General features: G+C 40.9%; 1 protein-coding gene across 2 annotated transcripts in view; it reads left to right on the top strand.

The window, feature by feature from the left end:
* Positions 1-15,088, top strand: part of GADL1 (glutamate decarboxylase like 1) — a 179,810-nt gene that overhangs the window by 92,403 nt on the left and 72,319 nt on the right. For both annotated transcript variants that reach the window (XM_070455301.1, XM_070455300.1), the window contains exons 12-13: positions 2,174-2,373; positions 12,298-12,349. In XM_070455301.1, the coding sequence (XP_070311402.1) occupies positions 2,174-2,373; positions 12,298-12,349 (252 nt within the window). The remainder of the gene's footprint in view (positions 1-2,173; positions 2,374-12,297; positions 12,350-15,088) is intronic.

Genomic DNA, 15,088 nt, shown 5'->3' with positions numbered 1-15,088 from the left:
TAGTGGCTGAGTGGGACTTGGGAGTTCTTGACTATAGTCGGTATACATTTTTTGCATAGTATTGAATCATACTTTCCGGTGCAAATACCCAAATTAGTGTCCACACAGGCCAATATTGTTATTGAAAGAGCAAATGTGTGCTTTCATTTGGAATATGGTATCTTGAAATTTTCTTTTTATTGTTTATATACTTGTTGATCAGTCAGATGGGTACATGGAATAAATACATTCTCTCATGGAAAAGCATTTTATTTTAAATATAACAGGGTATACAAAAGAAAGCTTATTCTCAAAAGTAAATATTGAAAATAGTCATTGAATTATCCTTACTATTAGAAAATATGTTTTGTGTTTGGTATGCACACTATAAAGTACAGTGCCCGACTCATCATAAGTAAATTTCTAAATGTTCGTTGAATGAATGAATACGTAGTCTCTAAGGAAAAATAAAAATACATATTCCCTCTTTAGGAGGGATCATTTTTTTCTGGGACCTCTGTGACTCTGGGGAGTTTCTCCAGGGCTTCCTGTCAGCACTGGTGGTTCTGCACTGTTAAAGTCTGGAAGATGTTCCTGTGCCCGTGTTTATTCTGTTCATATGATATGTCAGGATGACGGGGGAGAGGGACAGCTTAGTGAGGGTCTTTGTGCTCAATACCGTGTTGAGCTCTGTGGGTGTGGACGTGGACAGGAAATGATTCCTGCCATCTAGAAGCCGCTTGGTTCTCGAGGAGGGAATACAGAGGGCTGCTCGCCGAGTAGGGGGACTCAGAAGCAAAGCCAACAAACGCAGTCAAGGGTGAGAGGAGGAAAGGGGTCTAGCCGGAGAGGAGGATAAAAAAAGCAGGAGGGAGGCAGAACCTGCGATGGAACCCAAAGGAAAGGCTGGCCTAGGTAGAGAGGGAAGCCACATTCGATGTTAGTAAACGTCACAGCATATAAATATGCTGGGTATATTCTTCCGAATGTGCCAAATATATTAAAGCAGAGACAAGGTCAAGCAAACAGCCTGAACATAGATATAGACAGGGCATGATCTTGTGGTTGAGGGACATTGAAGAGTTTGGTATGCTGGGGAAGCGGAGGTTCTAATAGGTGTTCCCTGGGGGTGAAGATGCTCAGAGCGTTGTGGGCGCTGAGGGGTGGGTTAGGAATGCTGGGGGTTTAGATCCCACATGACTTTGAAGGAAACAGGTCTTAAACGCTAATAATTTGAGGTCAAAGTAAGGACTGTAGAATGGAAATAAACAGGGTAAATTGTCACCCAGGGTAAACTGTAGAGGGAAGTAGCTAGTCAGTAAATGTAAATTGAATTTGATTACAGATAAAACCAGTGTGAGACCAAACCCCAAACCCTATGGAACTGTAGGTGCTATTTAGTCAGTTCTTTTTTCACTCTTCCATTGCTCTCTCCTCAGGTTTGGTTTGTTTTTTTTTTTTCCTCCAATCTCTGGGTTAACTGTCGATTCTGACCTTTTCATTATGGATATGAATTGAAAAGGGGGATTTTAAATCCTAGGGTTTTTTTTTTCTTTTTTTTTAAATTTATATTTCTTTGGCTGCACTGGGTCTTAGTTGTGGCACATGGGATCCTTGATCTTCCTTGTGGCATGGGAATTCTTAGTTGCAGTATGTGGGATCTAGTTCCCTGACTAGGGATCAGACCCAGGCCCCTGCATTGGGAGTCTGGAATCCTAGCCACTAGACCACCAGTGAAGTCCCCAAGGCCTAGTTTTTTCACCTGTGAAAGTGTATAAAGTATATATAGAACGTTGGGTATTTTTCTATTGTGGAACCTTGAGTGAGTTACAGGTAGATTTTTTTTTTCATCTGGAGAAATTGGCCCATGTTGTAGATGTCATACAGATGATGACATGGCCGGTTAAAGTTTCTTAATACTCATCAATATAAGTGTGAAGATGGACTTAGCATTCTCAACTCTGAGGATTTGGGGGTTTTTTTGAAAATACAAGGAGTCGTATGTGTCTCAAAGTTAATACACGCCTAGTGTTCCAGACACAGGTCAGTCACAGAGCCAGACCAAATGCCTTTGGCACAAAGCAGTAGGATATTATACAAGGTTTCGTTGGTGGGGTGTGTTTTTTGCAATCAAATATATTTTTTAAATGGGCAATATTACAATCTGTCTTTCTTTTATTTTTTTTCCCAAAAGGATCTTCTTAAGAGGTGCTACTCCGCCAACGCGTCTTACCTCTTCCAGCAGGATAAATTCTATGATGTCAGCTATGACACGGGTGACAAGTCCATCCAGTGCAGCAGGAGACCAGATGCATTCAAGTTCTGGATGGCCTGGAAGGCCCTGGGCACATTAGGCCTTGAAGAAAGAGTTAACCGCGCTCTTGCTCTATCTAGGTACTTGCTGTGTGTGTGTCTGGGTGTTCACGGGTGTCTAATAGACTCACTGAAAGTACCATCTGTAAGATCTGTACATGTTCTCTCATATATGGATCCCTTCTTTCATCTCATAACCATTTTCTCAGCACCCACTATTTTAGATGTTGAGAACAAAGCAGTTCTCCCCTCTGCTCAGCAGCATCCTAGCCTGGGGAGAGATACATCCAGGTGGCAGAGCAGATTAAATGCAGGTGCACCTACATTTTGGTAAGGGGAGGTACATGATGCTCCAGAAGCACTCAGGTTCCCTAGCATGGTCATGAGGGGTGCTGGCAGAGGTTTCCTGGAGGAAGGGGCATGCAGCTAAGACCCAGTGAGGAAAGGAGGGACGGTTGATTTCAGGCAGAGGGAGCCCCAGGTCCAATCTCCGGGTGCAGGAGAGATCCCAGTAACTTCAAGCACTTGAAATGTGGCCTGTGAGAATGTGGGGCTGACAGAAGGACAGACAGGCAGAGGTGAATTTGGCAGCACCCTGGTTGCTTGTCTTTTTGTAACATGAGGACAAAGCTTTTGAAACCATTTGCAGTGACACCTAGGGAAGATCTTGAGATGCGCGTGCTGGGCGCTTGTCACCTGAGAGGACTCTGCTGCTGAGACCAGTGGGTGTGGAGGGCAGGCCAAGGCCACATGTGGCTCAAATTGTGTTTTGCGGAGCCTGAGCTCTATAGGGTTAACCTGGGTTGTGTTTTAAAAATTGAACATTCAAACATTCCAGGCAGTTTTAAATAGGGAAATGGTAAACAGTCTAGATTCCTGGCTTCTTTCAGAAGATGGTGACGAGGCAGTGAACGCAGTGGTGCGCTCCACACCCCCTGAGTTTCCTCCAGCTTGTTTTACTGTGTACAGAGAGCCAAGAGCCAGGGGAAGCGGGGGCCACCATTGACAAGCTTCATGACCGGGCAAGCTGCTCAAACTTTCTGTCCTGTTCCATCCCAGGGTCCTGAAGATAGCAACTTTGAACTCAGATAACTGTTAGGATTCAGTGAACTGATATTTGTGAAACACCCAGGACAGTGCCTGGCAAATGCCACATGCTGTGTTTTAATTATTTTTAAAAAATTATTTTCTTACCTGCTTGGCCAATAGAAGCATCAGCGTTTGTGATCTCTGGTTTGGAAAACCTCTCCTTCTTTACTCCTGGTTCATATTTCACTGGCAAAAGCCTGCAGGGTCTCCCTGAGATTTAATCAGCCTCCTCCTTCTTTAGGGGGAGTGGTGTAGGTGCTCTGCATGCTGCTGTGTGACGAGGGTGCTCTGAGTACCAGTGAGGACTGTCTGAAAACCCAGGATCTTTCTCATTTTAACTGGAATATAATTGCTTTACATTGTTATGTTACTTTCTTCTGCACAGTGAGGTGAATTAGCCATAGGCATACATATATCCCCGCCGTCATGGCCCACCCTCCCCTCTCCCCATCCCACCCTTCTAGATCATCACAGCACCAAGCTGAGCTCCCCACGCTAGACACCAGCTTCCCACTAGCTAGCTGTTTTACATATGGTAGTGTGTATACATCAGCGCCACTGTCCAAATTCATCCCACCCGCCTCCTTCCCCACTCTGTCCACATGTCCATTCTCTATGTCTGCGTCTGTATTCCTGCCTTGGAAACAGTGAAAACCCAGGATCTTAAACCGACAGCGGTTTATTCTAAGAGGTCTGCAAGTTGGCTGGAGTGGCTTCATCTTGTTCTCTGGTGGCTGTGGGGGTGGGGGAAGGCCTGGGTCTACTGCTGGCGTGTCTTGTAACTTCCTTGAGCCAGAGCCTGTTCTTGTGATGGTGGCGACAGAAGCCCAAGACGGCAAGCCTGCTTTAAACTCCTGATAGCATGCATCATGCCCGTTAGCATTCCAGTGGCCCGGGAAGATCCAATGGCCAAGGTCAGTATCAGGAGGTAGGAAGACCTGCAAGGTTACATGCCAAAGGGCTTGGAAAGAAAGACAGGAAAAGAGACGGCTTGGCACTTTCAGAAGCCTATTAGAAGTCAGCATTTCTGGGGATTTAGGTTTAAAAAGTAGTTAGAAAAATCTATAAATATTGTATAAATTAGGACTCTTTTGGTGGTGAGCAACAGAAACCATCAAAGTATTATAAACAAAATTAATTTATTTGCTCATGTAACTTATAAGTCAGTGTCGTGATGACCATGGAATGGCTTGTTCTAAGTGCTTAAGCAAGTTCACCAGGCCTTAATTTCTGTTCGTCGGTCAGATCTGCTCTCCTTCATGTTGGGTTTACTCCCTTGTAGGAAGGTAGTTCCCAAGAGGGTCAGATCTGTAGCCTCCCAGGTTCAACTTCAAGGTCAAAAGGAGAAAGTGCTCCTTTCTCAACAATCCTGAGAAGGCTTTAATTCTTTCTGACAGATGTCATCTTCAGAAGTTGGGAGATGACTACCCAGTGGTGAAAGCATGAAACTGTCAACCATAAATATTCATAGCTGCCCACTGAACTAAAAGGTTCAGAGAGTTCTATTGCCCTGTTTGTGTTTTTCTCACACTATGTAAGTATGGTAGACCCTGCATTATTTTATCTAAGCTGCTAAGTAATTCAATGGCAGGTGTCTTGAAACAAGGCTAGATATAAATATTTGATGATCGTATTTATTACAAAGTTAACATTCATCTCAGGGTGGAATTTAATTTACAGTCTAAGGATACCTCCTAATTTTTGCAGAGAAATATCACAGGAGAATAAATGTTAACATTTCAATTCAATTCAACAACACTTATTGTTTGTAAATGTTTGTCATGTTGAATTGAATTGAATTAACATTTCAGTGAGCATCACCGCAGGCTCTGTGACCTACATTTAAATATTTGAAAAATGATCCCTTTTCTGTCATGCTGTTAGTCACAATGGTTCTCTTGCCTTAACTTCCCACGTTCTTGTTATCCAACAGTCCTTTCCTGGCGTGGGCAAAAGCTATCCATGTCCCCCATCCCCAGTGCCAGGGCAGAGTCCTCTTAGGCATGTCACTTAAAACAAATGTGAAATTATCAACTTGGAGAAAGTTTCTCTGGGATTAACAGTTATTTTAAGTTAGCAACATTAGTGCTTTATTTTCATGATTTTATTTTTTCCAAATGAAGTGTGGTCTGCTCTTCAGAAAAAGAGGAAACATTTTCTGAATTCTGAAGTTTATTCTATTTGCTGGTGCCCATGTGCAGTCGTGTACTAGTAAACTGAATCTCAGGAGGAAGAAAAGCCACAATTTGTAATGTCTGCCAATTTCCATGGTATAAATACTCACACTGTGGGAAATTTCAAGCTGCCAACAGCCATGGCTTGTAAATGCTTGGATCTTTAACAGTTGGATCTCACTAACCAGTACAAACCAGCTCTAGACCACCATTGATTATATGAGCCAATATCGTCCATTCCAACCGCTGGCTGGTAGGAGTTAAAATACCACTTCTCATCATGCCTACTGACCTTCAGCCACTTGTTTTAGAGTTTACCTGCTAAAAATTCTCACCCATGGTCAGAAGACTGTATTTGGCTAGTTTCTAGGTCACAGCAGCATCATTTGTTTCCAAGAAGTATGACTTTCTTCACTGGATAACTTTAGCAAAGGAAAGCTGCAGATGACAGTTGTGTTGCTCTTAGGGGTGCACGTCTGTCATCAGTAGCCGAGGTAGGTGAGCTGTCCGTTCCCACAGGCCTGCCTCAGTCAGGTCTCCCAGACACGGGGAAGGCTGTGCAAGTCTTTTCCCCTGGCCCACTGCAGTGAGGACTGCGCTGACTCCATGGACGCAATACTTGCATGCTCCTGAACCGGAATGCAGCTTAGTTTGAAAATGTGTATATTGGGGGCTTCCCTGGTGGCCCACTGGCCAGAACCCCGAGCTCCTAATGAAGTGGTGGTTGTTGTTTTCCCATCACTAAGTTGTCTCCGACTCTTTGTGACCCCATGGACTGTAGGCCGCGCAGTCCCTCTGTCCATGAGATTACCCAGGCAAGAATACTGGAGTGGGTTGCCGTTTCCTACTCCTTGGGACCTTCCCGATCCAGGGATCAAACGTTCATCTCCTGCGTCTCCTGCATTGGCAAGCGGGTTCTTTACCACTAGCACCACCTCGGGAGCCCCCCAATTCAGGGGACCCAGATTCAACCCCTGGTCTGAGAACTAGATCCCACATGCCACAGCCAAGAGTTTGTGCACCATGACAAAAGATCTCACATGCCACCATAAAGGTGAAAGATCCTGTGTGCTGCAACTAAGATCTGGCATAGCCAAAATAAATAAAAATAAATAAATATTTTAAAAATTTGTATGTTGACCTTAAGATGTAAGGACTGGGTTTTGATGGACCAGTGGACAGCATCACTCTGGTCAGATGCTCCCTCTTCCCTCGGGGAAGAAAGAACAGACCTTCTCAAGAGGACAACAACTCCTGTTTTATGAGCTGTCAAATCCAGAAAGAAGGAACTAATTAGTTCCTAGAAGATCTCGGAGGCATTTCCTGATTTCCATTTGACCCTTGTCATCTCACTGGGTGAAAGAACATTGCTTTCAAGAAATACTAATGACTAAAAACTTGCCTTTTTCTTCAGTTGTTTGAAAACCAGTGACATTGTGACCCTAAAGCAGCATGTGATTATTAAGCATAATTGAAACTCAGAAGCCTGAAGTTTAAAATCACCATTTCTGGCAGAAGGCAGGCAGTTGTGATCTCTGATATCTGCTTAGGAAAGTTGAAAATGTGTTACAACACTCAGGGCTTCTGGTTGCTGAGGGCACCTTGTAGGCCGTTGTTACGACACTCTAGTTAAATGGATATTCGCTGAGGGGCAATTTTTAAAGCAAACCCAGAAGAGTCATGTGCGTAAGTCTTTTCAACAACAACAAACAGCTCAGGAACTCCCATTCTGCTGCCTTGCTAGGTCTCCCGTGTATCATTTATCTGTTCCCTTGACACACAATCTCTGTAATCTCTCAGATGGAATTCATTTCATTGACTTGCATGAATACTGAGGGATTTATTGGTACCAGTATGGAAAAGGTAAGCAGTTATACAATGGCACCTTTGTGCTAGTACATTTCTCTAGGTGAGAAGAGGGAGAGAGTGTTGGAGACTATAGCAGGGCCAGTGTTTGCATTTTTTCTTTGTATATTTTTAAAAACAACACAGTGCAGTGGAATGGACCATGCAGGTGTCTGTGATGAATCACACAGGCCATGCAATATGTTCTCATGTATGCGGAGCAGGCACAAACCAGATGGAAAGAAATCTCAGAAACTCAGGGAGGCTCCATTGCATAAGAAGAAATTTCCCATGAGGAGATGAGACCAGAAGAAGCACTTGGTCCAGAGCGCTCCAGGGAGACTCCAGGAGGCGGTGAATTGAGAAAGGGACTGGAAAAGCTATTTCCAGAGAGGAATGCATGCCCTTCAAAAAGGGCGAGTGAAATACACAAGTATTAGATGGACACATGGAATGAAGGACAGGAAATGTTTCAGAGCAAGGTTTCATTTTTGTACACTTCAAAACTAAGCCAGAATCTTAATAGAATGAGATTTTTTACCCAGTAGGATTGGTGAAAACTCTTACTAATGTATAATATTTCTCTCTATTTGCTAAGCTTAGTGGAAAGGACAGTGAATTTTATGAAGTTATTGATGCTTTCTGAACAATACCTGGATGCCTTTTGGTCGAAGTGGTTTGTGGTTCCCGAGTTTTATCCAAAAACTCAGTGTACATCTTTTCTTTTTTTATGACTTGCATCAGATAGGAATAGTTTTTCTTCACATATTTTATCTTTAGACTGTTTTTGTATATTGAAAAGTTGTGAGGAATAAGTCACCTATGAACATAGGCAGAATTTGTTTGGATTTTCTCTCCAAAACTCAACTTATTTAAGCATTTATTTAAGAAGAGGATAGGTGCCCTGTAGAAGAGGCGCTAGTTTAGAAACTAGCATTTTTGAACCTACACTCTCTGGGGTCATAGGCTTTCAGAAGATCTTGATAGATGTTGTTCCAAAAAATGTCTCCACAGTTAAGTATGTTTGAGAAATGCTAACCAATATATCAGTCCTCTCTTGGAGGTTCAGAGTGTTTGTTAGCACATTGAAGTCTCCGAAAGGCTTGTAATATAGGTACAATTTTAACTTTACTTTAGCCAGTAGGCAAACATGGTTGACTATTCATCCAAATACCATTCTTCGTTTTTCCCTGCCAACAGAGCCTCCACTTTATATAGATAGCAGTATTCCAACTGGGAGCATTGGTCTAAGTCTACCCTCTTTGCTAGTCATTACTTTAGGGGTGGATATATGACTCAGATTCAGTCAATAAGATACAGGAAGAATTCTGTGAAGGCTTCTGGGGAAAATATTCTTACCTAAGTAGAGTGAAACTAAGAGAAAATACTTTCTAACCTCTTCTCTTCCTGGGACACTGTCATATATGGATGTGATGGGCAGAGCTGTGGCGGCTGTCTTGTGAGCAGGAGAGAATTCAATCACACTACAACCATGGCAGGCTGAAATAATTGAAAAAGCCTGGTTCTTGGTGACACTGTTGAACCATCCAAACAGTTCAATAAAAGTTCTTGTGAATTAAGCCAAGTATACACCTAGTTTCAGACAAAAATAATCTAATTGATAAGCCTAACATTGCTCAAATTTATTTGAATGGATAAGTGGGAAACCTATTAGCACAGTATATCATGGAAAAATAGCTTGGGAACTCTGGTGTAAACTTTTATTATTGTTATAACTCTTTATGCAGATCTCCTCTACCCTCAGTTCAGTTGAAGTGTTACACCTGGTTTTATAGATTCTGAGAGTGACTGAATGGGGACATTGACCTTGACTCAAAACCCAGGTCCTCACGGTTAGCGCGGAGCAGAGTTTTAACTGAAATGACTCAGATGTGCTCTAGCATACCTTTTTCCCGGGAGCAGTGTTCACCAGTTTGACAGATATTTTAAATCAAGACTCTAGGCAGCATGTCATGTAGTCATAATCTACTGGGAAAGAGTTTTGCCAACCTAGTTCCTTCTCCATTTCGCGCTTGAGGAAGCTGAGGCAGGCTCAGGGGGGCTGAGGAGTTTGCCTAGAGTCACAGAGTCAATCAGTTACACATCTAGAATCTTCTAGAGTCATTCCCCAGATTCTGTAGTCTGGGGGGTCTTCAGAGTTGGTGCAGGCCCCCTCAGGATGGAATCCTGGCATTGAGTTTGCAGATCGCCTTTACATTTGTGCCTAAGATAAGGGAAAAATAGGTTTCACAAAGCTGGTCCTTGTATAGATAAAGATTGTATGTGTGTTTTATTTTGCTTTGTAATTTATATTTTTTCTTTTATTAATTTACTTTTCAAAAATTGTAAGTGACCACACCCATGAAACTTTGCAGAGAGTGAATAGTCCCTTTCTCTCCATTGCATCCAGTTTTTCCCTTTCTCGGGTACATCAAGGATTTATGATTGGTCATCCATGCTTTATTTCATGCTCTTGTATACATGTGGAGAGGGATCACTTATGCTTTCTTTTTCAGAGCTTCTTAAAAAGTGGAATCACATTATCAATATCTCTCAGTCCCCTGCTTTCATGTCTAATGCATCATGAGCATCTCTGGGGTTTAATTGAAGTGGATATAATCCATCCTCTTTAATAGCTGCATCATAGAACATGTGTTGCTATAGTACATTTTATTTTACCTTTGTCAATTTCTGGATATTAATTTTGTTTCTAATTATTCTGTATGGAATATATACACATACACATGTAATGTAGATGCAGTAACATATGTGTATGCATCTATCATTTGTCTGTTCTATTTCTATCTATCTATATTTCTATCTCTGTTTGTCTGTCTACCTACCTACCTGTCCATCTATCCAACAACCCATCTATCTACTTACCTACCTATCCACCCATCCACCGAACAATCCACCCATCTTCCTACCTATCTACCTACTTACCCATCCATCAATTCATCCATCCATTCAGCAGTCTATCTACTTACCTACCTACCTATCCATCCATCCATCCATCCATCCAACGATCCATCTACCTACCAACCTATCCATCCATCCATGCAATAAGCCACCTATCTACCTACCTTAGTGTTGATGAGATTTTCCTGGTAGACCAGCATCTCATTAGTGGCTTGCAGTATCAGAATATATGAGCATTATTAATTTTGAAAGGTTTGTAGCAGCTCCCTGTCACATTCACTAGCACAGAATGCTGTCGCTATTTAAATTTGTCTCCAGTGTCCTGTGGGCAACATGATTTAGTATTGTTATTTCAGTTTGCACTTCTCTGATTACCAGTGATCTTGAGCATTTTTCTGATGTTTATTGACCATCAGAATTGCTTTTATTGAAAGTTAGGCAGTGTGCTAAGGGTGTAAAAGCTTTACAACTTTACAACATAACATCTCCTGAAAAATTATTCAGGGAAAGGAGTTTGTGGAAAGAACATCAGATACTTTGTGAGTCTGTGTGTGTGTGGTATCATAGCACTATTGCTCAATATAAAAGACTCATTTTTATCCATTTAATACTGATTGGATTTTTATAAGATTTTTTAATATTTTAAAATTAAAGTTTATATAAATTTTTTATAAATTAAAGATTATTTTTTATATAATCTTTATGTCAAATGCTAATATTTAACCTTATTCAAGAAAACTAAAAAAAAAGTGTTTTGGAAAAAAGAACTGCATCCCATTAACTGATGTATTCGATACCCACATTCTGGGATAAGTAAACAAACATAATAATAATCCTCCATTTTCACAGTTTATATTCTATTTAATTTTTTTACAACATCCATTTGAGGTTAGAAAATCAGCATAGTTTATTCCAGTATTACAGGTAAGGGAACTGAGATCCAAAGGGAAGCATTTCTTTGTTGTCCTTAAATGTTAATTGAATGTATGTAATTTAGCTCCATGATCATGTTCCAGGTCACGGTATCATAGTTCCATGTCATGGTATCATAATTCCATATAATATGGACAGGATTTTCAAAACCAGTCCTCCTTCTATCCCTTCTTTCCTTCCTTCCTTCCTTTTTGGCTATTATATATAAAAAATTCCTTGGCAAGTACATTTTTGTCATCACCTCTCATTGTTTCCTTACATTTGACCTCCCGATTTGAAATTCTGAGTCAACAAAGCTCACGATCAAATCCCTAGTTTTCAAGACTAGTTGTTCAAAAGATTCATCTTTTCATATAGACAATAACAAAGCCCAGGAGGGCAGAGTCAGTGTTAATTTACTCTACATTTTCAATGTCATTTTAGTCTTTTCTCCATAATATTGCATATTTCGTATAGCTGCAGCCTTTGCTTATGGCATGATAATTCTCTTTTCCCTGATATTTGTGATAATTTCACAGGCATTCTATCAGTGTCTACAGTCCACTTACTTTTAGCATGATGTCAGTGATCAGTCGTTGCTCCCTGTGGCCTGGCCTTGGGAAAGAGGGTGTTACACTTCCTTGATCTAAAAGGAACACAGAAGCAAAACTACACTGAAAACCCTTCCCACTACGCCAGCAAGAGGATCTAAGTACCTATGCTGAATCCCCATCTAGAAAATGAATGTGAAATCCTACATGGTCAGAGATATATATCCAGTCTACTCTAAGTGGCTTTCACACAAAATCTGATGCTAACACGTGAGATAGACATCATCTCGTGAAAAAGATGTACCTTTTTACTCAGGCCCAGTGGGTTGCAGTAAGCCATCTACATTTAGATAGATGTATCTATCTAAATCCAATCCTGTATCTGTGTATGGACCCTTACTTATTTCCAAGCCTTGTCTCTACATTGGAAATCATACAATAGTTTCATTGTATGTCAGTCAGGTTCATGGAATGTTTAGACTGCAGTTTATAAATATTATTGTGACTTTTTTTAGGTACCTAGTAGAAGAAATCAAGAAAAGAGAAGGATTCAAGTTACTGATGGAAGTAAGTGATTACAGAATTGTACTTGTGATTTTGTCAGTCAACAGTGATGAAGGTGGTAATTTTCTAATCTGTTATATTTCATTGGTTTTTGTGTTGCAGACTTAAAAGCAAGTCATTAGCTTAATTCATAGAGTCCATTATGTTAATTTATTCTATTAGTGAGTATTTTTCCTTTGTTGGACTCACAGAGAACACTTGCCTTTGAGTATTGAAAATTAAAATGCTCGATAATAATTACCAAGGATAATATGGACTAAATTATGACCTCTATCTTGATTTATTAAGTTGCATAATGATTGTACTGAAAATACTGAAGTGTGTTATAGTGGGGCCTGTAGGTGAAAAATCAGTTAAAGTGAATGTAGAATAGTGCAGATACTTTTCTGTTTTTATAGGATATTGAGAGCTTATTAGCTTTGGAACAATGGGAAAATAAATCATTTTGTTGTTGGATTGTTTGTTATAAATAAGAAACTAAGTGGTTACAAAGAGAATATTGTTTTTTTCTAAAATATTAATGTGTGGCTAAAATGATAAAATATTATTGAAATCTGATTTTAAGAAAAATGAAATGTGAGGTTCAGTTAGCCTTCTTATAGTGTAGCAACTTTTAAGATAATGTAAAAATCACCTAGAGGCTGTAGCCTAGGAATCTATCCTATGTATAAGCAATCTGGCTACTTTTTGGTATGTCTTCATTCAGCAAGATTTATTGAGCAATTGCTGTGTGGTGGAGATGCAACACATGGACGCTCCCTGCTCAGATGGTGCTTACATTCAAAGGGAAAGTAACAGGCAATTAAGCAAGCAAATTGTTAAATGGGGGAGATCAGGGTGGGGAAAGTCTTAAGGAAATAATAAAAGAGATACATGAGAGATGATAAATAATTATGAATAATGAATAGCTAATTGGACAGTTCCAGATGTGGGAATAAATGGAGTGATAAACAAATAAACATGCTGAAATGGCAGTGGGGGTGGGGTGGCCTGTTTCGTTTGGGTGCAGGGAGGGCCCCCGGGGGTTTTAGTGGTGCTGAGACCTGCTGTGCTTTGGGGAGAAGCATGCCATTCCAGGTGGAATCCACAAACAACTGCAAGGCGTGAAACTGAAAAAGTTCTGCCCACTTGAGGAGCCAAAGGAAGTGCATCAAGCAAGGTTGGGGTATAGTAGGTGCTGGTGTGGAGAGGTTGGCAGAGACTGAGTCCGCTGGCGTCATGTAGGTGAAGACCTTTGGCTTCTGTAACACCCCCTTGAAGTGCAATTTCCCTTGAAGAAATTTTAAGCAGAAGGGAGTCTGATTTCCATTTGAAAGACGGTGCTGGATGTCACGAGAAAGAGTGGGGTGATGGTGAGGGGAGGACAAGAAAAGAATAAGTGAGATACGTTGGGAGACCAGTGGAGTAACGCCAGTGTGGTGTGAGGATGGCCCTCAGACAACTCTGGGAGACACTCTCTGGAGACTCCTGGCCGTGGATTTCCTCACTGTCTGCCAAGGGGACATCAGATCAGAAGGTTCTAAGAATTCAAACCCCTTGAAAACTAGAGATAGAAAGGGACTTGCAAAAATAGCAGAAGAATCCATATTTAAATGACTCTCTAATAACACTAGAAAGAAGCCAGAAGACATTTAGAATGTGGAACTTTCCACAGGACAGCTGACTTGATTTTAGCAGGTCACTGGCATGAAGAAAAATAAAGGAGAGAGAAATGATAATCACTTTCAGGGTCAAAGAAACCTGAGAGACAGGACAACCAAAGGCAACGGGTAGACACTGGAATCCTAGTTTAAAGGAGTCAATTATAAATAGTAAATTTTGAAACAGTTGGGGAATTTCTCTTGCGAACTGGTAGGAATTAGTAATTTCGTTAGACATGACGATGGCATTGTATCGGAGGAAGAAAATGTCTGTATTTTCTAGAGATACACACTTATCATGTAAGGATGAAGCAACAACTGCTTGATTGTCTTGAGTCTGAGTCTGAACCACCTTTTTTGTTTTCTTGAGTCTGAGTTACCATCTTGCATTTTCTTAAGATTGAGTTACCTCTTTATTTTCTCAAGTTTGAAGCGCTTTCTTTATTTATCTGGTTGTGGGAGCTAAAAGGTTTACAAAAAGTGCTGTACACCTCAGAATTGCATGGACTTTTGATAGAGCTGAGAGGAAAAGTGATGAGAAAAATTATGAACGGATTTAAAAGTTGTTTATGTATCCTTCCTAAAGGCTTAAAATTTGAGGGAGGAACCTCTTGCCATCAGCTTTAGGGAAATGCAAGCATTCGCATCCTTGTAATGAAAGGTAAGGTGGATTGTAATCACTAGGCAGCCTCCTGCCCTGGTTATTTTATCTCTGGGAGCCAGATGGCCCCAAAGCAGGAGAGATGGTTTCTGCAGTGCTCCTCCAGAGTTCCCACTTACAAGGGATTCTCTATGTGATCGGCATGTGCCTCTTTCCTCTGTATCCATTTAGAGAAATAAAGTCAGTTTAGACCTTGACTGTCACATGTAAGAGTCAAGTTGATTAGCCCCTTTTTGTTAAAAAAAAAAAAAGTCTTCCTTGGATTGATTAACTATAACTCGAGTGCATACTTAAGAGAAGAGATAACACAGGTTTGATGGGAACCCAGGTCTGTAAAACTGCAAGACTGTCAATTTATGAAAAACCAAAGCCTATCATGGCATAGATATTTTTCACTGTGAAACAGATGGCAGTGAGAGTGTTAAGTGGAACATTAAAAAC

Source organism: Odocoileus virginianus, chromosome 26 (assembly GCF_023699985.2).
Source record: "Odocoileus virginianus isolate 20LAN1187 ecotype Illinois chromosome 26, Ovbor_1.2, whole genome shotgun sequence".
Lineage (NCBI taxonomy): Eukaryota > Metazoa > Chordata > Mammalia > Artiodactyla > Cervidae > Odocoileus > Odocoileus virginianus.
This window is presented reverse-complemented; position numbering and strand designations above follow the sequence as displayed.